The sequence below is a fragment of the Mytilus californianus genome, unplaced genomic scaffold, assembly GCF_021869535.1.
Source record: "Mytilus californianus isolate M0D057914Y unplaced genomic scaffold, xbMytCali1.0.p SCAF_1, whole genome shotgun sequence".
NCBI classification, from domain to species: Eukaryota; Metazoa; Mollusca; class Bivalvia; order Mytilida; family Mytilidae; genus Mytilus; species Mytilus californianus.
Genome location: NW_026262581.1, coordinates 42,364,229 through 42,387,866, shown reverse-complemented (window position 1 = coordinate 42,387,866; position 23,638 = coordinate 42,364,229). Strand labels below are relative to the sequence as shown.

Here is a 23,638-nt window from a genome sequence, read left to right as displayed (position 1 = left end):
TGTAGAGTCCTCAACGGTGACAAACTTCAAGAAGGTCTGAAAAAACATAATGCCCATGTAAATTACCTTTGTACTGATAAATAAAAACGTAAATCAGTCATTCTGTGTTATGTCTCTCGTTTTTGTTCTTTCGTATTGTATGTTTTTTATATTTTCATTAACATTAATAGGTACAAAATGTACTGTTATACTTACGTTTCCTTTATTGCTAAATGTTATTAATCCTGGCGTTTGTTTTTCAGTTGAATTCAATTTGTTTTTAACTTTCGTCGGTCTCTTTTATATCTGACTATGCAATGTGGGTTTAGCTCATTGCTGACGACCGTACGGCGAGCTGTAGTTGCTTTAATCCGCTTTATTTTGAACTCTGTTAGATAGTTGTCTCATTAGCATACATAACATACTTCCATATTAAAAAGCGTTTTCTTTCTATAACTATATTTATTATACCTCAGTATGTATTTTCTTCATAAAATCATAGAATAAATGTACAATTTTAAGAAATTGTCTGAAAAAAAACAACTGTTAACCGATTTATAGTTTCAAAAACTAGGAACTATTTACTGGAATCAAACATTTTAAAGTTTCAGAAAATATTAACCGGTTTATAGTCTATTTACGGGAAATACTGGAAGCAAATATATCCCTGTTTTTTACCTGTATCATAAAACACTTATTAACTGGCTATTCGGACAATAGAATGTTAATTCTCCCCTCGACAGAAACATGGCAATCATCATCATGGCCAGTAAATAAGTTGTATGATATTGCTTGACATTTTATTCTCACAGACATTTTACGTGAAAGATCTTTCGAAACTCGTTTATCTAATACATTTGTACTTTCCGATAAAAAGTAAGATATATGTTAGTATTTTTGAAGACACACATTCACACCTACATATACCTACGGGGGTGCAGTTATCAAGAAATTTGAAAATATTTTTTTTGCCGAAATGGACTCGAACAGAATAATTCAATGTTTTAAATATTGTGTGTGTGTTTCGTTTATAGACCGTGGAAACTAACACTTTAAAACAATGAATTTAAGTGATCCGTTATGGTTTGCTTTCAAATAATTGAATACGTGTATAACATATGGTGTCAGTATACAAAAATAAATATAGTAAATTGTTCAAAATGGCTTCCCGATCGTTGCTGATACTAATATCTTTAGTGACCATAGGTAATGTATTACACATAACATAGTATTTAAAACCTTTATAATAACAAAAATGGTAAAAGCAGTTTTTCTAATGAGGCGATTCCATAGACAGATAATTCTATTCTTTTCGTCTACAAACGTTTTTACCGTATCCTGTTACTGTTAAGATACATTGAATGTTTGAAAATGTATTGATTATTACTATATATTGTCAGGCTCCTAATGTCGGTAAACGTTGGAGCACTTCATCAGTTATTTCGTTTAATTCATCCATTGCACTTCATATTCAGTTTTTATTATAACCATGTAGATAGTTATTACCAAATGAACATCAAAGCATAAGCCGCTCTTTTCTTATTTGACAAAAAGTAATTACTAAACTGGTCCGCCATTCCATCTAAAGCGTCGCACCGCAGCGATAAGTGAACACAACAGGAGTCCAGTTTAGAGTAATTACTGGCTTATCCATCAATATACCCATCTATAATCGCAAAGACTTTACAGGTTAGGTTAACGCGTTCCTGGTGAAGGTAAATTCAGATTTAGATTTAGATTTATTGTAAAGCAACGCTCAGACAATATATGTGTAACATGAGGTAAATATACAATAACAAACATGATTTATAATACAATGGTAACATTTAAAAACAAAAACAAATAAACATTCACACAAATCAATATATATATATATATATCACAATTAGTTATTTAGCTTTCTAATAAAGATAACACCTGTCTATATAAATTAACATTGCAATAAGATAACATAACATATAATTTCTGTTTGCTTGGATGCTTCGTATAATAACTAGGGATATGTTTTTCTCTAAAAATAACCAGTTGGGGAGACTTACATATAAAAAGAAAGTGAAATTCGTCTCCTACATTTTCTTTACATATGTGACAATTCAAAAGCGCTTCGAAGGCACGAAATCTGCAGAGTGTTATTCTCTTTTTCTTCAAAACGATTTACCGTGCAATGGATTGATACAATATTTATCCTTGTTCATGTTCAGCAATATTTTCTTCGATTTTTTTATTTTTAAAATCACCAACTTCAAGTTTTGAAAAAGGGTGTGTATCAATGATAAATGATAATTACTTACACCATGAATTAAAATTAATACACGCGTACGTCTATCAGATAAGAACAATCTAAGATTGTCAACCTCTACAAAAATTAAAACCTCTTTTCAAAATCTTGTTTGTATTGCTCTATATTAACTAAGTAGATGACCTGTGGGTAATAAAAGCGACAATTCAGTGGGAAATTTTGTGACAAAATACTACCTCCCCTGTGAATATCGAAAACTAGATCTTCTCAATGTTTGTCCCATTTTAGCAAGGACGCTATCAATTGTGGATTCTTGGTAAATAGTAAAAACAGAAATAAGTTGAAATAAAAACAAAACTTCCATTCAATGTTATTATTTCCCTCCTTAGGTAGAAAACGACGACTACAGCAGGCTATAAAAGCTTAATGTAAAACTGGTTTAAAAGGTTGCTATGCTAATAAATTCTTGGAGTACCAACTTCAATTTATTTTTCTACTGGCTGTATACCTTTCTGGAACACGCTAATTATCCGAATATATATACAGCTAGATCAGAGAAAGTCGGGGAAAAATTCCATAGGAATCGATTGATATGCAGCAAAGACTTTTAAGTTACTGAGCAAATTCAAACGGACCTTATCTCGATGTAAACATTGAATGTGAATAGATCGAGAAGACCGCAAATACATGAACAAAAATCGAGACGACCTTTTCTTAAAATTGTATAAAAATAGTAGAAAGATAGCTACTTTATAAAAATGGTTATTTTTTAATGTCTTAACCTGCACAGACATACTTTTAAAATCTAATATTCACAAAAAGACAATATTTCTTTATTGAGTGTACATGTGACAAGAGCAGATCGGTGTGCTCGATAACTTAGGTGTGAAAAAATAAGTATACTTTGGGAACTTGTAACATGCTAAGGGCTTTGTGGAACACTCCAACAATTGGTGACCCAAAAGATCTTAAGATTTTGTATTTTCATGATTTTTTTCAATTTTTTTTATCAATATGCAGTAAAGATTGGCTGTTTTTAAATTTCAGTTTCACAAGCTTCTAATGCAATTATCTCGATAAATACTGAACATAAAACATCGTGTATTTGCATGTATACTTCTAATAACACAGTTTAACAATTAACTTATTTAAAATGAACAATTATTATTTGGAAATAATTTTTGATCAGTATCGTCACCGGCATTGGTTTATTATTGCATTTCTCGACTCTATCATAAGAAGAGTGAATTTTCTTTTAGTTTCGTTCACTGGATATCCCACTGAATTAACACAGTATAACACGCAAACTTTACACTTCTGTAAAACTTTTATTTGCGATATTATCCGAGTAATGGAGTATTCAATTAAGAATTGAATGCTTCTTTTTGTAAATTTATTGGGGTGTAAAAGCGTTGACCGAAGTACATTTTGTATGAAGCGCGGAAGCGCTTCATTCTTAAAATGTGCACACGGTCGACGACCGTCTTTTACAACCCTATAAAATTACTAAAAGAAGCATTCGATACTTATAATTACATTTTTTGCTAGGATCATGAAAACACGATTTCTATCAAGTTTTCTTTGCCTGTACACTTTATTGTGGAAGCTCGTGTCACCATGAATGTTACATTTCATTTTGAAATGAAGGTTAATACAGAATGACGCGAGATTGCGGTTAGCTAATCAAAATAACGTATTATAATAAAACATACATGTAATGTAATTATTTTTGATTTCACAAATTCACAAATTCCCTTATACATGTACCTATCGTCTTATTTTTCAAAAATCACCCATATCAAGCTGGTATTTCAATATAACTAACTAAGGCAGTGGCTATTCTTCAGGCTAGCCGGACAAATAGAAAAAAAATGTCTATTCTTCCGGCCATCCGAAAGAAAAGCTTTTCTCTGCTATTATGCTATAATTCCGGCCAAACAATAAATAATGAATATGTTTTTGGTTAAGTGGTTATTGTAGCATCCAATGGAGAATGTAGTGGCAAAAAATTTATTCACATGCAAACACTGAGAATTGGAACTGTTCCTTTTTTTGCACGTTCTCAGAACGGACGTTACTGGTTAATATGGAACTATTCATTTTGTGCACGTTCTCCGAGCGGACGTTACTGATAATAAATTCAAGAAAAAACGTTCTGGAAAATAGTAATAATGAAAAAATAAAATAAAAACAGAATAATTATGGGAATAAACTCCTCAAGTACCAACTTTGATTTATTTTTCTCCTGGTTGTTCTATGCAACACGCCGATTCCCCGTAGATATAAACATCTTGGCAAATGAGATAAAAAGAAGAATATCGATATCGATTGATTTGCAGCAAATACACTTTCTACCTATGAATTTTCTGCAAGGTTAGGAGTCGGGCCACTGATTCATTGCTTCAATTGTGACATCTAAGATTCCTAAAAGTTTGGTTCCAATAAAGTCGTCAAATGATTTTGAACGATTTTTTATTCAAAATGTTCGGTGATTTTTAACACATAGAAAATAAGAGAAAGGGATAGGCACATAAGTAAGACTGTGTTTACGATAACAAAAACATTATTTTTTTATTGAGAAAATAAATAAAACAGAATAAAAAAGGGGTGTTTACTCCAATCCTGGTATACTATTCCCAGTCCAATCATATCAAAGCATGTTCATAGATCTGCGTTGTAGCAGAACTTAAAATAAAGCATCCAGGTATATTTGATTTAGTCGTGTTCCTGTGGATATGATGTTATGCAATTTTTCTTCCATTGATACAGGTAAAGGCAATGGGATAAATCAGCAATTCCAGTTTGATTTCACGCTTTATTTCTCTCAGTTTACATGCACACACTTTTGTTCTTGATTCTGTCCTATAGAGATTTGTTTTAAAGCAATCACATTCTCTTAATTTTCTTGAGGACATCTTTAAATATAAATCACGATTTCCAATTCTCAAAACGTCCATTGCATACGCGCGTTTGCAATCCGACACTTTATCCGGGACACTTTCTGCGCCACATGATACTTCTGTCGATATTGAACATTTGCACATCCGGAAACGGATGGCCGGAAAAATAGAGATTTTTAACTATTCTTCCGGCTAGCCGGAAGTAGTCTGAAAAGGGGGATTCTGCCGCATTCCCCCATTTCAAGGGCAAAAACCTGCATAGGACCCCCCACCCCAGCTCCGTAATGCAAACGGACCGCCTCCCAGTTGAGTATAAAGTAAATACAAGCATGGCATTCGTTCAAAAGATGGAGGAACTCAGAAGTTCAAAAATCGTAGACAACGAATTTATCAATGATAATGTTTTTGAGGAAAAGGCAAAGGACCAGAGTTTGGAAACCCTGAAATGGAAGGAACTCTCAACCGGTGTGAGCTATAAAATCCTGGAAGTGGTAGAAGTAGATGGGAAGTTTGGGAGGAGTAAGATCCTTACCTTGAAAAACAGAGAAGGAGAAACGAATAGGGTGTGGGTCTGCAGTGGACTGAACAGAGAGAAGGAACCCTTGGAAGGAGCCTTCGTGAGAAGTACAGGCTTTAAAAGTCAGCAAAAAGACCAAGCAGGAGTACTTCTCTTACGACCTTGTGAGAAATTAAGTCCAAAGAAAAAAAAAAAAAAAAAAAAATGGGTGGGTTTGAAAACATTTCCCGATCCGGCAAAAATGTCGGACCGGGAAATTTTTTTTTATGTTTGAAACGGAGCACATCGTGAAGTGAAGCGGAATGGAACACGATGTGTGTAGTGAAGCGTAACGGAACGATGTGTGACTTTTTTACGGCGCATGCGCATTTGATACGCACAAGATTTTAGTAATGCCCTTATTGTATAGCCAGTACGTCAATAGTCCTTTTTACGCGGGCTCTAAGACGTTATCGTTTTGCAGTGTTGCTAACTGCCTTTGTGACGTTGTCTTGTTTGGATTATTTAAGGAATGACTGTAATATTTTTTCTGTCTATGAAGAAATAACATCAAAAATGTGGTGCACACTGAATAACCAGCGTAGCGGGTTATTTTAAAGTGTGCACCACATTTTTTATTTTATTTCGAATAGACAGAAAAAATATTACAGTCATTTCTTATAATTTAATTCTAAATTCCATTTTAAACCGGAGTAAACCATGAAAAAACGTAGATGACGTCACGGTCACATGACAAAATTATGTCTATGAGCTGATAAACAAAACAACGTCAGCCATTCAGAAGACGCGTTACATCCAAAATTAAATTATACAGCAATAAACGGAGAAGACTGGAAGGTATTTTATACAATGATTAATGATTGACTTTTACGGCGGGAAAGTAGTATTACAGCGCGAGACTTTTTATGGCGGGAAAATAGTATTACAGCGTGAGACTTTTTATAGCGGGAAAATAGTATTACGGCGTGAGACTTTTTATAGCGGGAAAGAAGTATTACGGCGTGAGACTTTTTATGGCGGGAAAAGAGTATGACAGCGTGAGACTTTTTATGGCGGGAAAATAGTATTACAGCGTGAGACTTTTTATAGCGGGAAAATAGTATTACGGCGTGAGACTTTTTATGGCGGGAAAAGAGTATTACGGCGTGAGACTTTTTATGGCGGGAAAAGAGTATGACACCGTGAGACTTTTTATAGCGGGAAAATAGTATTACGGCGTGAGACTTTTTATGGCGGGAAAAGAGTATAACGGCGTGAGACTTTTTATGGCGGGGAAAGAGTATGACAGCGTGAGACTTTTTATAGCGGGAAAGTAGTATCACGGCGTGAGACTTTTACGGCGGGAAAATAGTATTACAGCGTGAGACTTTTTATAGCGGGAAAATAGTATTACGACGTGACACTTTTTATAGCGGGAAAGTAGTATTACGGTGTGAGACATTTACGGCGGGAAAATAGTATTACAGAGTGAGACTTTTTATAGCGGGAAAGTAGTATTACGGCGTGAGACTTTTTATAGCGGGAAAGTAGTATTACAGCGGGATAGTAGTATTACGGCGTGAGACTTTTACGGTGAGAAAAGAGTATTCAAGGTGAGGGGTTGACGGTTAAAAGTTATGGGTTTAAAGAAGGTTCGGGGGAGTCTAGTATTATGATTTGAGGTCTTCCAATGGGATATTCTCCCATTGGAAAGACTTTTTGGAGGGACTAGGAAGCGCACTTCGAAAGCTCCTCACTGAAACTGGATAGGGGTTGTCGCAGCTTATCTATCTCATTGTAGTAGTTCTTGAGGCAGGTAACGATCTTCCCAAACTCAGCATTATCGATCTGTTCATCGTCAGCCAAAGCAGTACTGATACGTTGTTCGACCAAAGATTTTATTGACTGTACCAAACGCAAGGTGTCGAGATGTTTCTTCTTCTTTTTTATTATACGCCTTGAGATCAGTGTGAGTACCATCACGGCAGTGGCACTCAAGCAAGCTAGGGATCCTAGGGGAAGGGAGGCTATAATACCTATACCGGTCAAAGCTGAACCCATGGTGCAGCTGGTCAACATCAAACTGTCTACGGAACACACACCCTGTGCTATAGACACTACTTTGTCGAGTCGTTTGTAGATCTTCAAGCTACGTTGATACTTATGAATTTCTGCATCGAGTTGATCCTCCATACATTCGACTCTAGTCTGCCGGTACCCAGAATCTAAATCATCCATTTATTTATAGGAGCATACCAAAGAGGGGAATGTTTTTGAAGGGACTTTTGGCACCTAAGATCAGACCGGCTCCGTTGTGGAATTGCTGACCACGCTTCAAGTAGAGTTCATCACCATAGGTGATCCGGGCGATTGAGGGTTTGAGGTAGAGACCGTTGCCACTAGGTTTCACGGTACAAACACACCCACCACGTTTCAGGTACAATCCAGACCCTAAGGCCTTGTTGACGGCTACACCACCCAGACCGTTCAAGGCTCCAACACCCAAGGCAAGTAGAATGGTCTTAGCTATCATGGGAAGTGCCCTCATTGCCAGCCCTGCCAATATGGGTAGGAATCCACCTACTTTTTGCATGTTTTCCTTTATTTGGGTCGCACTCAGCTCCAGATTCATACCACCAGAGCCTTTCTGGAGAAGCTTGGTAATCTTTTGAACCTGTCGGGAGGTGAGCCTCATCTTGTGTTCGCCTCGCAGGTTTGCGTGGGACAATCGAATGGACACCGGACAACCTTTCTTGGCAGCCCCTTGTAGTTTATTAGCTTGACCTTTTGTCAAGTTCAAACCATGTTCGTGATAAGTCATTTATTTATACCTCACGAAGATGAAAGCGGATGGTGAGATGTTCACCCCTGAAATCAATGACACTACCGTCCTGATCGGTGAGATACGTTTGCATGCGATTGATGGTTCGCAAGGTCACTGGCAAGTATACTAGATTCTTGGGGGTTTGAATGATCTTCATACCAGGATCGACTGCGGGAAAGAAGCTATAGATGGTGGACTGCTGGGTACCGTTCACATAACTTCCATGGATGATATCACTATTCACCAGAATGCTGTTAATGCTGATGATATTTTAATGTGTTCACCCTCAGTGTAACAATTTGTAACCCTATCAAAAGTGTAGAGTCGTCGCTCAAACCCCAACACGGTGCTAAGGCTGTTTTCAACATCAAAGTCCACTTGAAAGCGTCTGGCTAGGGTCAGGGTTGCTCTCAGCGTCGAGCGGTTGGCATCGATGATGATCTTAGTTTTGTGCTGGTTGAGACGAATCTGTCGCTGGACCTCATTGTTAATTTCATCTATACCGTACGAGCCAGTGCTCAACACAATGGGAAACCAGTTGGCACCTTCGTCTTGAGAATAGCGGAAGGAAGTGTTACCTGCGTGAATGTTTGGGATGGAGTAGTAGGTTTCCAGGTTCACCAATGCCATCTCGTAGGCTTTGGATTCCTTGAGTTGCAGTGGGGGGTCGTTCAAACCGGGTAAGGATTTGGCTATCGTTTCCAGAGACGATGAAGGAAAACCCATGCTTGGGGTCGGTGTTATCGACAATTTGCTGCAACAATGGGTTGTCCATTTATTTATGGTAGACCATTGTCACATATTTTTGCTTCCACTCTTCGATACCGTCATACTGCTCCTTGAGTTGTTTACAAGCCTTCACTACGATCGCATAGACTTCGACGGGGCGACTGGCAAAGAGGAGTTGTAGGTGAATTTTATCCATTTACTTTTAGTACACGACGTTCATCTTCTGACCATCGGATTCAAACTGTAGGATTCTGTCGGAAATGACAAGTGCAAACGCCTCGGTGTTGGCTGGAACATTGCGGGCGAATTCGGCTCGGATCTGAATATCCACCGTGGATTCTTTGAGACGCTCAGACTGATGACTCACATCAATTACAAACAAGCGGTTCAAGTCGACGAAATCGGAGGGATTGATACCACCATTACTGAGGAGAGTTTCCATGTTATGGAATTTCTTTCTGAAGTCGGAGGCCTCTTTGAACACTCTTGCGATCCTATTTTCGTTGAAAGCTGCATTATAGTCGACTGCCGGATAACGTTCAGCGTTGAGGGTGATATGGATATTTCGCAATCGACAGTGATCGAACACGGAAGCGTTATGGGTTTGGTCACCACTTCTGTCGGTTTGGAAGGCATCAATGATATATCTAGGCTCTTCGCGACCACTCTTGGCAGCTAGGCGCCAGTTGAACTGTGAAGCTTGGGGAACGGCTATGGAATCGCACTGTCTCATGCGAAATCCACAGTGGATCTTGGATTTATTCTGGATGGTTTTGTACAGTTGCATCTTATTTTCGTCTGAGGGGGTGACGTGAGGGACGAACCACGATAGTTTACTCAGGACGATCTTTGCCGGATCGTTGACGGCAGCTGCTCTCAGAATGGCATTAGCATTTGAATCGCGAACGAGTGAGAGTTCGTGCCTGAACCCGTACACTATTTTGTTGTAATCATCTGCGAATCCAAAAATATGTTTTAGGGGGATTGCAAACGAAAACGATCCTTTGTTGGTGGGCTTGGTGATAATGTGTCCATGGCGGGATACAACTCCAGTGTTCTCAGCCTCAGCATCGGTGGAAGAATCCTTATACCACAGTTGGTTGAGACCCTGCGATTTGGAGAAGTCGTCGGGGTAGGTTAACATTCCCAGCATAGTGGTGGCGATGCCGGGGTCGTTAATATGTTCGATCTGCTGACCGGAAAGCCTGTAACTGATGCTCTTGAAGAGATACATGATACCATTATGGGTGAGCGACACAAGATCGCCATTGGCATATGCTGTGTCATCATTCTTGAGAAGTCGACCTTCCATCACGAGATAACTCTCGGCGGGGTGTAGGAACAAATCCTGGGTTTCGATGTTGATTCGGATTTCAGCACCGGCATTGTTCAGCTGGGCACCGGCTTGTGGTTCGTATTCTCGAACCTGATATTCCTGGAGACTTTCTTCGAAGGTCAGCCCTTCGGTGATTGTAAGGATGTTAGACATAATGTATTTATTTATAGCGTTGGACGAAGTCGTGTATGGTTTTGATACCAGAGCGGGAGATAAGATTGTTCAACCGAACTTGCTCTGGCTTCTTGCGTTGAACACCAGGCTGCTGAGGAGTTTTACTACGTTTCCTGGGGCGGGCCACTTTATCAACCACATGGTCGACGGCTTTGGAGGCCCCTTTTTCAACACCTTTCAAGGCTGCATTGGTGGCAGCACTCACTGCCTTACTTCCTAGGGTTTTGGCGGCAGAGGAAGTAAACATGCGTCCAGTTAAACTAGCAATTGTGTCAAACAGTCCTTTACCACCGTAGGCGTACTTTCGAGCGTAACCTTTCTTGAATTGCAACATTTATTTATAGGATGCTACGATTAAGCGCCTTATATTCATCGATGCTGATATGTCTACCCTTCTTCATAGCATCGATAATCGACACAATTTCGTTGCGCACACCATTATTTCCTGCTCGGTATGCTGCGGCACACAGTTCCAAGCATTCGAGAATCTGCTTGAAGTTGGAAGGAAGAAATATGGTTTGCAGCCTACTACCAAACTTATCCTTCTTGTAGATGTGAGACACGATTTCCTTCCACTTGTAACCCTTATTTGCCTTCGGGGTTCTTGAGAGGGTGGAATTGCCTTGATACATGGCACCGGAACTTTTCAGGATTTGTGCAAAGTCCTCTAGGTCTTCAGGCTCGAACGTTTCTGGATTCTTTTTCACCATGAGTTCCCAGAGGACAAGGGTTCCTTTGTACCTCACACCATCTACGAAAATATCATCACCGTCAAAAGTAACTGGTGAGCTTCCGATGAAGAGACCATCGTTTTCAGATCGCAATCCAAAGGTGTGGTCGGCGAAAGGAGTCATACTGAGCTGCAAATACTGCTGTGCTCGAGGTCCGAGGACGGTGTCTGTAGGCTGTAGGTGGTGTAATGGGTAGTGGATCGGCAAACTCGGGCGGTGGAGGAGGGAGGGCTGGCACTGCTGCAGGAAGGTCTGCGATCGTTTTGGTGATTTTTGAAGCTGCTTCCCGCTGAGCCTCAACCACAGGCTTGAACACCTTGGAAAGGTCTCGGCTGAGTCCAATATTGTCAAGGCGGTGTTGCATGTTGCTGGCTTGAATGCTCCGCTTAGTTTCATGCAACTCCTTTGCGAGCGCCTCACGCTGCTTAGGGTCGGTAATCTTGATAAACGTCATTTATTTATAGGATCGAACGCTGTTGAACGCCCCTAAGCGTTGGTTCGAACGCCCCTAAGCGTTGGTTCGAACGTCCCTAAGCGTTGTTTGAACGCCCCTAAGCGTTGGTTCGAACGCCCTATAGCGTTAGGTGAAACGCTCCCAAGTGCTGAGGGAAGGTTCAGACGCCTTTCCCAATCGCTAGGGGTATCGTCTGTAACCGTTGCAGCCCCCTTTTTCTTTGCAAGATTCAAGTGTCTGAGGCATAGGTCTTTACGCAGTTGGCATGGTTTTGTGCACTGGTGGCCTCGAATCGTCTTGGTAGGGCATTGGGGTTGAGAAAATCGCTGCACCTTACCATACTGGTGGCCAGAGTTCCATGCGTCAAAATCACATCCACCGCTATCGATCGGGCGGATGATCACGCGACCGCACTTCCAACACATACTCCTCATATCGACTGGGTCCCACTCGAACTTACATTTGCAGGTCCATTCGAACTTGCAGGGCTGGAGTTCCTCTGTGTCCAGATATTCTTCATTCTCCAGTTCCAGGAAAAATTTTTCGAACTGATCCATTCTTTATTTTATACCTTATAGAACTCATCTAATTTGCTGACTTAGGGCTTGTGAGATCGATGGTTACAAATCCATAGGGTTGGGACCAGCAGTGCTTACACAGAGCGTCGAACTGTTTCTTGGTGAGATCGTTGCAGTGATCGCGCCGAATATGGAAGAGGCAGAGGAAGTTGGCATTTTCTCGGATCGATTGTCGGGGTAGTTTGAAGTAGTTCTGACACAGGTAGAAACAATCGACGTTGTTGTGGCGACCGCGCACGTAGTAGTCTTCACATGTGTTCTGTTTGCTCAGCATCAAGTCGTCGAACACCATGAGGTTCTTGGGATCGAGTTCCCGGGGGTCTGGTACATCGCTCCCTTGCTCGAAGAAAAAAGTGTCGATACCATTTGGGTGTCGTGGTGGTGGTAGGACGTTGACCACATCGATCAACGAGTAGGGTGACTTGCTCTTGCACTGTAGGAGGTCTCGGATATCTTACTGATGGAAGCCTTTTCCCAGCGCTTGCTGCAACAGCTGGTAAATGGGCTGGTGAAGAGATTTTCCAAAGACGTATAATCGATCGTAGTCGAGCCATCCATCGCGCAGGAGGAGGTTGTTCAACAGCGTTGTTTTACCACAGTCCGACTTCCCAATGATCAACCCTCTGATCGACCGCTGCGGAAGGAGGTAGTGATTGCTCCTCTTGGGGGCGTTGGCACTGTAGGAAATGTCTTCGACGTTCATTTATTTAAATTAAATAACGATGATCTTCTGCGTAAAATGTCGTAGGAAGATGGACACAGTTAACCCTGGCGAAACAATTACCAGCAACGGGCGACGGAGGAAGTTTGGCAACTGCAAGGTGTGCGGTGCCAAGAAGTCTCAGTTTGTTGCTACAACCGGTGCAGGGTTCATGAACAAGCTAATCAACCGATTACCCATGGAAATGCATCTCCCCGGACACAACTTCACCGGGCCAGGGACTAAACTTAGCAAGCGACTACTCCCCGATGGCACCCGGAAGGCTTGGTCCAAACCCATTAATCAAGTGGACCAGGCTGCATATCACCACGATCTTTGTTATGCCCAGCACAAGGATACAACCGCACGCAACTCCATCTTCGACAAAGCTATGCTAGCCTCGCTTAACACCATTCCCAACTCTACCACACGCGAACACATGGACCGCAGCATCGTCGGACCCATCATCGGCACCAAAGCTCGATTTGGTCTAGGTGTAAAAAAAAAAAATCGCTGGACCGATGATTTAGCTGAGGAGTTGCATAAACCAGTTCGTAGCAAGTTTCAAAAACGCCGTGTGGTAGTGGGCGGTGTGGATGAGACCTGGGCGGCCGACCTTGTTGATATGAGTGCCTTTTCTAGGGACAACAAGGGAAATAAATTCATCCTGAGCATTATCGATGTCTTCTCCAAATATGGCTGGCTGATACCGCTCAAAAACAAGAAGTGGGTGACGGTGCGGGATGCCTTTCAAGCGGTGTTCAAGGAGCGTGTGCCCAAGAAGCTTTGGACAGACAAAGGCACTGAGTTTTACAACAAGGATGTAAAGCAACTGCTTCAAAAGCATGATATTGAGCTCTACTCCACCGAGAATGAGGAGAAGTCGAGTGTGGTTGAGCGCTGAAATCGAACCATGGAAGAGAAGATATTCAAATATTTCTCGGCCAACTCTACACGCACCTACATCAATGTTTTGGATGATCTTGTTCACCAGTACAACACCGCCAAACATAGATCCATTAATATGACTCCTGTGATTGCAAGCCTCAAGAAACATGAGAACAAGGTGTATTGGAATTTGTATGGAGACATCCCTCCCATGCAGCAGGCGCGGTTTCGTATAGGTTATAAGGTTCGAATTACCAAGAAGAAAGGCATATTGAGAAGGGTTACACACCCTGGTGGACTGAAGAGGTGTTCGCCGTCTCCCAAGTTTTGGGTACGCAGCCGACCACCTATCGCCTCAAGCATTTCAGCGGCGAGGAAATTCAGGGTTCCTTCTATGAGCTCGAACTTCAAAAGACTGATCAGGACGTCTACCGCATAGGGAAGATCCTTCGCAGGCGAACCAAGAACGGGATTAATGAGGTGTTTGTAAAGTGGAAGGGTTATCCTAAGAATTTTAACTCGTGGGTCCCGCAATCAGATCTACAATAATCCTCAACAACCTTTCTAGTCTCAACCTTGAGACTGGAAAGATTTGGAAAACTAAGCATGCTTCAATTCGACAGAAACCCTCAATGCATCCAAATCCGACTGTAGACGATCGTAAAGGGCCATTGTCAGTTTCTGGGAGTGGGAGATTCAGCACGTGAAACTTTTGCATATCCAGCTCAGCGTTTATCTTAAGGCACATTTTGACTTATCGACTTTACTATCTTTTAGAGTCATCACCTTTTTAGTGAGTTCTCCGATTGATGAGTCATACTCCTTTTGCATTCTCCTGATGGTCCTCTGCATCTGATTACACTCAGAATCTAATTTATCAATATCTTTCATACCATCTTTCAACTCTCACAGCATCCGAGCTGTCCTTGGGATGTCCTAGGCTAGAAATGCGATTGTCGTTTATATCCAAATCCTGTAGCATTCGCAGAAGGGATGCACGCTTTCTTGCATGAGATCCAAACTTATCCATTTATTTATAGAGTGAGAAAATTGTATCTTCCAGCGATTTTCCAGTCGCCAACATTTTCAACACGAATAGGCAAAAGTGGCCACACACCACCGAGCCTCGCTGCTGTAATTCATCGGTGCTACATCGAATTTCAGGCTGTAAGTAGTTTACCATCTCGTCAGGCGGTGGCAATCCATAGGAGTCAAAGTAATACTTTACCGACCCACGTTTATACCAGCAGGTCCAATGCGTTCCAGGACCTTCCCAGCTATCGTGATTCAAGATTCCACATTCGATGCGGCGCAGGCTGGGTGGTAGGGTATCTCGCATGAACACCCCTCTCAAACTTGGGATTCCTAGGGCTGTGACGGCTCTCTCCAATTCCTTATTTGACAGGGGCTTATGGGGAGGAGGATGCCGTTCATGTGTATGCTGCTCATTTATCTTGGTATGGGCATTCGCACCCGTCAGAGACTGCCAAGTGCAGAAGAGGAGAGATGGGCATCCGCACCCGTCAGAGCCTTCCATTTGCAGAAGAGGAGAGATGGGCATCCGCACCCGTCAGAGCCTTCCATGTGCAGAAGAGGAGAGATGGACATCCGCATCCGTTAGAGCCTGCCAAGTGCAGAAGAGGAGAGATGGGCATCCGCACCCGTCAGAGCCTGCCAAGTGCAGAAGAAGAGAGATGGGCATCCACACCCGCCAGAGCCTGCTAATTGCAGAGGGGTGGTGGGAGGGAGGGTCCCACCTCAGTCGCGGGCGTCAGCGATTCGATAGTGTCCGTGGGCGAGGGTGCTAATGCCGTCTGGTAGGATGTGGCGCTTGGTATCCTTGGCAGAGAGGGCGACCTTGTTGATCTCCTGGGTGTAGATCTGGTAGAGGTGGCTGCGGATAATATTCATGGACTTGTAGACCTCCTGCTGCGTGTCGAGGCATCTCTTGTAGTCGTCGAAGGTGATGTTGCGATTGATGGTGGTCTTCGCGACTCCTTTGGCTCTCTTGGTGGCGGCGCCGTCATCCATATTGTAGGCGTACAGCTTCGGTCGGAGTCCCACGAAGTCGGTCATGCTCTTGCCGCCGCACTCGTTCTTGAACATGCCGATGATCTTCTTATTTGCGCCGACCAGAATTCCGGAGGGGTGGTCGGCCGGATAGTTCGACGTGTTGAATTTCTCCTTGACGTCGGGAGCGATATCCTTGTAGAAATCCTCGGTTCGGATCTCGTAGGCCAAGCTGTCGGTGTCGGTAAAGAGCAGCCGGGCGTCGTCGCCATACATCTTTCGCACGAATCCGTAGTGGAAGTCAATCATCAGGATCTTCGAAATATCCAGGATGCATGCTCCCAGGTAGACGGGCTTATCGAACTTGAGCTTCGTCTTCTTCATATGGACGGCTGCCAGGTTCTCGGTGAAGACGACCTGACGATCGAAGTTGGGCTTGGCTATGAGCATCAGCGCCTGCTTCTCGTTGGTGATCAGCCGGATCTCGACCCTCTTGCGGATATTTTCCATGGTCTTGCCGAAGACCGAATTATTCATGAGCTTAAAGAAATCTTTCTCGGCGTCGGACTTGGCCACGGCTCTGAGCTCGGTTTTTTTGTCGATGTACGGCTTGAGCCATGGGGATTGCCTAAATCCAATGATGCGATGGACCTTGGCGAGCTTCATCCCCCTTCCCATATACATTTTGAGGTTTCGATAGTGGAGGATGTACTTTGTGCGCTTACCTAGGTTAGGCACCAGCTTACGCACCTCGTCGATCTCCACATTCTCCGGCGCGAAAGGATAGTCGTTATGATCGTCGTGGAGATCTTGGGGGAATTTCAGGTCGCATTCCACCATGGCGCCATATTCGTGGTCGTCCGGATAGCTCAAGATGTCCTCGATTTCTGACGGCTCTATCCATTCGAATTGCGCCATGGCCCACCCGTAGAGATTGTTGGCGTCCAAGTAGGTCAGATACTTGGTCGGCTTCGACGCATCGTAGTCGGTCATGTAGGGATTGTTGGCCTTGCCATATCGATGGGAGATCATGGCCACACCCCCCTAGTCCCACCCTCGAACATCATCAGCATGTCCGGATCTGAGAGAAGCACCAGACGGACCCCAGTGAATTTCAGCGCCGCGTCGTAGGATAGCCCCGGGGCTGTGAAGTAGTGTGCGGGATCAAGCTCGTAGTTCACCATGCACGTATCCCTAAAATCCTCAAAGACATCCTCCAGTATTGCTACGTCGCTCTCCAGGTAGAGATTGTGATAGTCCTGCATCGTCCGACAGCTGAATTTCTCGAAGACCTGCTGCGCGTGCTCGTACTCCTCATCGCTGATGTGCGTGCCATAAAGTCTGCGGAAAAATTCCTCCTTGGGCGGTAGCTGCGTTTCCTTCAGCTTGGCGGGTCCATCCATATAATCGTAGGGATATACCCCCTTCCTAAGCATCAGTTCGGAGCGGTCGCCAAAGCACTTCTGCGTCGCGTTGAATTTGTCCTTGGTAAGATTCCCTGCCAAGGCTTCGAGAGAGCTGAGCATGAATCGCATGGAGTCGATGAACCTCATCTCAAGGTCTCCCACCTTCTTGGAGAAGCTGATGTACTTCTCGTCGTTGTTGGGGATGCAGGTGATCTTCCCTTCCCCGAATCCTAATTCCTTCACGAAAAGGTGGGCGTCATATCCACTCAGGTTGTGGATGACGATGGGCACGTATTTGGGGAGCTGGAAGTCAAGATTGCACTACCCGTGAGGTGATCGTGATCCCGCACCTTATCCTCACCCAATGCGCCACCGCAAATGTGGCAGAGTGTGCTCGCCGCGAAGCTCTCCTTATCTTCGTCCGTCATCGTCATGGGTTTGTTGTCCCGATAGATTTTGTCGATCTCCCCAACTTCCTTCTCCATGCACTTCATGAATTTCTTGGCCGCATCCTCCCCATAGTAGACGACCGATTCCTTGTAGTCGCCTTGGGCATACTTCACGCGGTAGCAGAAACCCGATGGTCGATGTAGCTGGTATGCCTTCGTGTAGGCTCGCGATGGGTCGGGTTGGCAGGTATCCATCTTTCCCGTGAAGCACTCGAAATCCGCGTAGATGGTGAATGAAACCCTCATCTGACGCTTGTGATGTTGGAAGCTGATGAGGGATCCTTCTTCCGGCATCTCGATTCTGACCGCCTCCTTCTGACCGCAGTACTCCATATGCTCGTCGAGGATGTCCTGCTTGGAAAAGTTGCACAGGCACCTGCGGCAGAAGTATACCGACTCTTTGTGACCTGTCACTTGAGACGTCAAGAGTCGCGACAAGCTTTTGATCCAGCAGTAATGCTGCTTGCTATCGCTGGTTAGGAAAAGGAGATCAACGTGCTGCGCGCCGGTGTTCTTGGATATCCTTAGGAGATATATCTGGAGGTCCTCTTCCCCATCCTCACCTTTCTTCAGACCGTCGTAGCCAAAGACGTTGATGTTGAGGTCTGCATTCCGCCTCTCGAATTTATCGATCGCCTTGAGGGACACAGGAAAGTCGATATCGTCACATTTTAGCTCGTCCCCCCACTGCTTGTACTGGCTTACGTGGTGTGTCGACTTCTGATCGACTTCCCTGTGATGTAGGGCTGAGAGAATGGCCAAGCGGAAGCACTCCTGATCTTGGTTTTGGACGTTGATGACGGCTTTCTTCTGAGCGAGTGGATTTGGGAGTGGTATGTAGGAGCTGCCCCTAAGTGGCTTGAATTCGTTCAGGTGGATCTCTAGCTGCTCGATGTGGGCGAAGGTCCATCCACTACCCTCGCGCATATACCTTGACATGCTTTCCTTGATCTTCCCTACCATGACCTCAATCTCGAAGTCGAGGTCTGCTGATTCGGTGATGACTGTCTGGGCTGATCTGAAGTAAGGGATGACGTAGGTGTTCCCCCCAGTCGCGGGATTCGTTTTGACCAGCTCCACTTTCAGCACTAGCTGTAACTTCAAGCCCTTCTTTCGAGTGAGGGCATCTTCGATCGTCCTGGAGATGGTGCTGCGACTTACCTGGAAAAACGTTTCCAAATCATGCTGCTGGAGCGGGTCGATTCTGACTGTGTCAAAGACTCCTTTCAATGCATCGCGTCGGTCGACTACCTTGATCTCGTCTTCCACTGGGGCATTTTCGATATCCTTCTTCACCAGGTCGGTTAGGGCAGCTCTTCCTAGTTGGGAACATTTGGTGATTCCGCGTCTTTTGGTGATGGCCTTCAGCTCCTTCTTTGTGAAGGCCTCTTCGCGGGCAAATTTCCGGTTTGTTTTCTCCTCGATGAGTTTGACCAACTTCTCCTTCAACATCCTGCTGACCCCCCTCAGACCCTCATCCTTAGCTATTCAGCGAAGTTCCTTGATGGTCTCCTTGACCTTAATCTTACCTCCAATGGGGATATTCTCGTCATCATCGTCCTGTTGACGCGGTTGCTTGCTATGCCTCCAGCAAAGCCCAACCATTCCCGGCTTACTCTTGCAAAATTGCCCCTTCTTCCTCTTCAAGGGAACACCGCAGGTTAAGGGTACTTCACCCTGAGCATGCTCAAAGGGCTGATACACCTCTTCTATACCACAGGTTTGGCACATGCGGGTCCTATCATCCACAGGTACCATCATGTGGTTGCTGCAGTGCTGCTGAGGGGTTGGGATTGGGGTTGGGGCGCTATCCTCCAAATCTTCCTCATTCTCCAAGAAGAAATCTGCGTACTGATCCATGATATTTTTACCCGATGCCATCCTTTTATTTATTTTAATTTGGGGCACCCTTCCCTCTGAGGTGTCTTCCTGTCCCATCCTAGGACTCCTCAGCTTCTCCATCTTCTGTATGAATGCCATGCTTGTATTTACTTTATACTCAACTGGGAGGCGGTCCGTTTGCATTCCGGAGCTGGGGTTGGGGGTCCTATGCAGGTTTTGCCCTTGAAATGGGGGAGTGCGGCAGAATCCCCCTTTTCACACTACTGCGGGAACAATAGACACGCCGAAAAATAAATGCTATGTACTTAATATAGACCTTTATAGCTTGCTGTTCGGTGTGAGCCAAGGCTCCGTGTTGAAGACCGTACTTTGACCTATAATGGTTTACTTTTATAAATTTTGACTTGGATGGAGAGTTGTCTCATTGGCACTCATACCACATCATCTTATATCTTTTTACAATTGTTCTTCTTTTTCAGGACTTTTTGAACTCGTTGAATCGACAAAAATTGATCCTGAGTGAGTATTTGTTAATATAAAGATATAAATCAATGCTTATGTATAAAATAAAAATAGACGTAACATATGATACCTTAGTGACATAGGAAGCTATCACCCTTTAAAAAAAACAAAAGCGACTGCACTCAAAGTAGTGTTGGAAACTGAAGTACAAAGCAGGACCGAAACAATTCCAAAAGACAAATACTATAGCGCAGTGAATTACAGAGACATGCGTACGTGTAATAAGTGAAATCCGGTGCTTTGGAAAGGTTATTATTCCCTGCTCCACACTAACCACATGCACCCCCTGCGTAGTCTAATAGCTAAACACAGCACATTTCAATTTAAAATCTGCTGTGAGAGCAGCATACGTGAGAGTTTTATGTCTTTTGTTCTTCCTGGGGGAACCCAAATGATTTGATCGGGGTGTAAATATATGGTAATCCCTAGACTTATCCCACCCAACAGCAAAAATATACAACATGCTAAAGAGAGGGAGTCCGTTTTGCTTTGAGGGATGTACAAATACGCAGTCACGTCCGATCGGAATGGAAACGTTAATTCCAATGCCAAGGCCAATTTTCAGGAAGAGTGTCACGTTTCCTTAGTTTGAAAAACTCTTGCAAAGAGGTGTCTGTAGGTAGCCAGGTTCTCTTTCTCCTCCCCTATCAAACATATTCTCACTTTCAAGTACATGTAGCAGTCGAAATTCCATACCTTCATCCCGGTCGACCCACTTTGTGGAACCTACTTATTGGAACTATTGGTGAAGATAATACATGAAATATTTGCCCCTAGATGTTACATGTAAACAAACAACTATCAATATTTCATTGTGATGGCCCTTTTTTTTTGCAAAAATGATTAACAAATAGCTGGTGATAGCTTTGAACTACTTTTTGTCGACATCAACAAAGTTCTGAGTAGTTTCTGAGGCAAAGGAATAACCGTATTTCACACTAGCCCACAAACAGCATATGAATACGAAACACCGACAAGAGATGTATGCATACTATAAGAAACATTTACCTTTTAGAAATTGATATTCAAATTATTAGGGATATGTGTTATAAAATATGGATACCAAATAGTATTAATAATTAGCAAGAGATGTAATATGATACAATATTAGGGAAATTTATGATGTTTTATTATTTAGAAATTGTTTTTCGTATTTTAGTACCAATGAAAAGGTATCGCAAATTTAGTCTCCATTCTTTCTTTAAACATATTTTTATAAGCGACATAAACTAATCTTTAAAAGACTTTTAGTCGATCTATTGATAGCATCGATTTCCTATCTTATAACAAGTGTAAATGTACTAAGTGCATGTGTATACGGTAACCACAGACTAGTATTTTTATCTATAATCCAACAATTTAATTCGACAATGCAATCAAATATTTTTATGATTTTGATGATTATAAATAATTTCATTCAAATTAAATTTTTCAGCGCTGGTTTAAAATATTATATTATCGGCGGAACCGTCTTGGGAATATTCTTCGCCATTGTTGTGGTTTCATTGTATGTCCTCTGCTGGTGCTGTAGATTACAGAAGCCTAAAGAGGATATGACGCAGTTAAAGACACTAGATGTACGGTCACGTTTTAGTGAGGCAACAACACCAAAACACGCTGTCATTGCAAGTAAGCCATTTATCACATATTTTACTTTTTTGGTGTGTTTAACCCCGCCGCATTTTTGCGCCTGTCCCAAGTCAGGAGCCTTTGGCCTTTGTTAGTCTTGTATCATTTTTAATTTTAGTTTCTTGTGTATAATTTGGAGTTTAGTATGACGTCCATTATCACTGAACTAGTATACATATTTATTTAGGGGCCAGCTGAAGGTCGCCTCCGGGTGCGGGAGTTTCTCGCTGCATTGAGGACCCATTGGTGGCCTTCGGCTGTTGTCTGCTCTATGGTCGGGTTGTTGTCTCTTTGACACATTCCCCATTTCCATTCTCAATTTTATTGATTGATTGATTGATGTTTAACGCCACTTTCAGCGCTATAAGCTATTTCGTGGAAGTCAGTTTTTTTAAGTGGAAGAAGCCCGAGTGCCTGGAGAGAACCATCGATCGTCTGCAGGGAACTCACAACCCCAGTGTTGACAGACTAGTGATACAGTAGTTGGACTACTTAGAGCACTCGGCCACCGAGTCCCCTGGTGTGGAGTAAAACAAATGTCCTTCTTCTCGCTGTGTATGCAACTTAAATTTTGACTTTAATCTTTGGCAAACATTATTATCTTAGTAAAAACACCATCAGACCGCTCACAGATTTGTTTGGAAAACTCTACATTAATATAGGAGGGTCATTTAACCATCTTTATTATTAATTTCAAAAAGCCCGCATGAATAAGGAAACAATGAAAATTAGGCGAAATTATAGAGTTCATACCACAATATATTTATTTCAACATTCATGTGTGTTTTAGGTATGGCACCACGCAGAGATTTCATGAAAAAAGGAGACGATCCATTGCCTTATAAAAAGAAACCCAGACTTCTTAGAAGAGAAGAAAGTTATGTCTAACAGTTTTGTTAATGACTCAAAGGGGATTCCCATTGAATATATTTACGCAGTATTAAAATAAATATCATTAAAAGGTTCAAAAAAATTGTTATGATTTGTTTCATTAGGGGTTTTAAGTACTAGACTTGGTTTATGATATAAAATGAGAATAAAATGAGAAGGTTAAACAAGATCAACACAAAGTTTGGTAATGCGTTGTTGATTGAATACTATTTATTTTTCATTAGGTATACAACAGACATATGGATTAGAGATATCCATTGGTTATCAATCTTCGAAATGTGTTATACATTAGCCCGAGCTATTGTGAGCCTAAATCCATCAATTTGAGATCCGATTCATTCAGTCGAGGGTTATGCTAGCAATGAGCTAAACGCGAAAAAGAAGACGTAGATACTCTTTCCTCATGGGTTGAGGCTGTGAGGTTGTTGATACAAATTAGAAGTAAAAAACTGAATGGGTCTATGAATACACATCCCACATCTATCTTTAAACGCCCAAGCGTTGCTCTTTAAATACCCAAACGTTGCTACGCACCAACATTGTTTTGTGAGTAAATTACCATATAAAGCAACGATGTGGTTTGAATGCCAATGAGACAACTATCCACTAAAGATCAAATGAAGTGGATTTAAGCAATTATAGGCAACCGAACTGCCTTCAACAATGAGAAAAAAACATACTGTATGGTCAGCTATAAAAGGCTACGACATGAAAAATGTGAACATATATAAATTAGTACATTACATAAACTGCTTGGTAAAGGAAATAGATATTGACAAATCACTTGGAATCTCAACATACACCCCAACGACACTTATCAAAGCTGAAACCCTGAATAACCATAGGTCAGTTCTATGTTCC

General features: G+C 42.6%; 1 protein-coding gene across 1 annotated transcript; it reads left to right on the top strand.

Moving 5' to 3' along the window:
• Nucleotides 1-1,104: 1,104 nt before the first annotated feature.
• Nucleotides 1,105-22,860, top strand: LOC127703123 (uncharacterized). Its single transcript, XM_052207570.1, has 4 exons — nucleotides 1,105-1,185; nucleotides 20,215-20,254; nucleotides 21,693-21,886; nucleotides 22,677-22,860. The coding sequence occupies exons 1-4, from the start codon at nucleotides 1,140-1,142 to the stop codon at nucleotides 22,772-22,774; spliced, it is 378 nt and encodes a 125-aa protein (XP_052063530.1). The 5' UTR covers nucleotides 1,105-1,139; the 3' UTR covers nucleotides 22,775-22,860.
• Nucleotides 22,861-23,638: the final 778 nt, after the last annotated feature.

Bases quoted from the DNA above. Each gene is read 5' to 3' on its own strand.
- LOC127703123 (XM_052207570.1), top strand. From the start codon at position 1,140: ATGGCTTCCCGATCGTTGCTGATACTAATATCTTTAGTGACCATAG. The intron at 1,186-20,214 runs GTAATGTATTAC...CTTCTTTTTCAG, and splicing joins AATATCTTTAGTGACCATAG to GACTTTTTGAACTCGTTGAA. The intron at 20,255-21,692 runs GTGAGTATTTGT...TAAATTTTTCAG, and splicing joins TCGACAAAAATTGATCCTGA to CGCTGGTTTAAAATATTATA.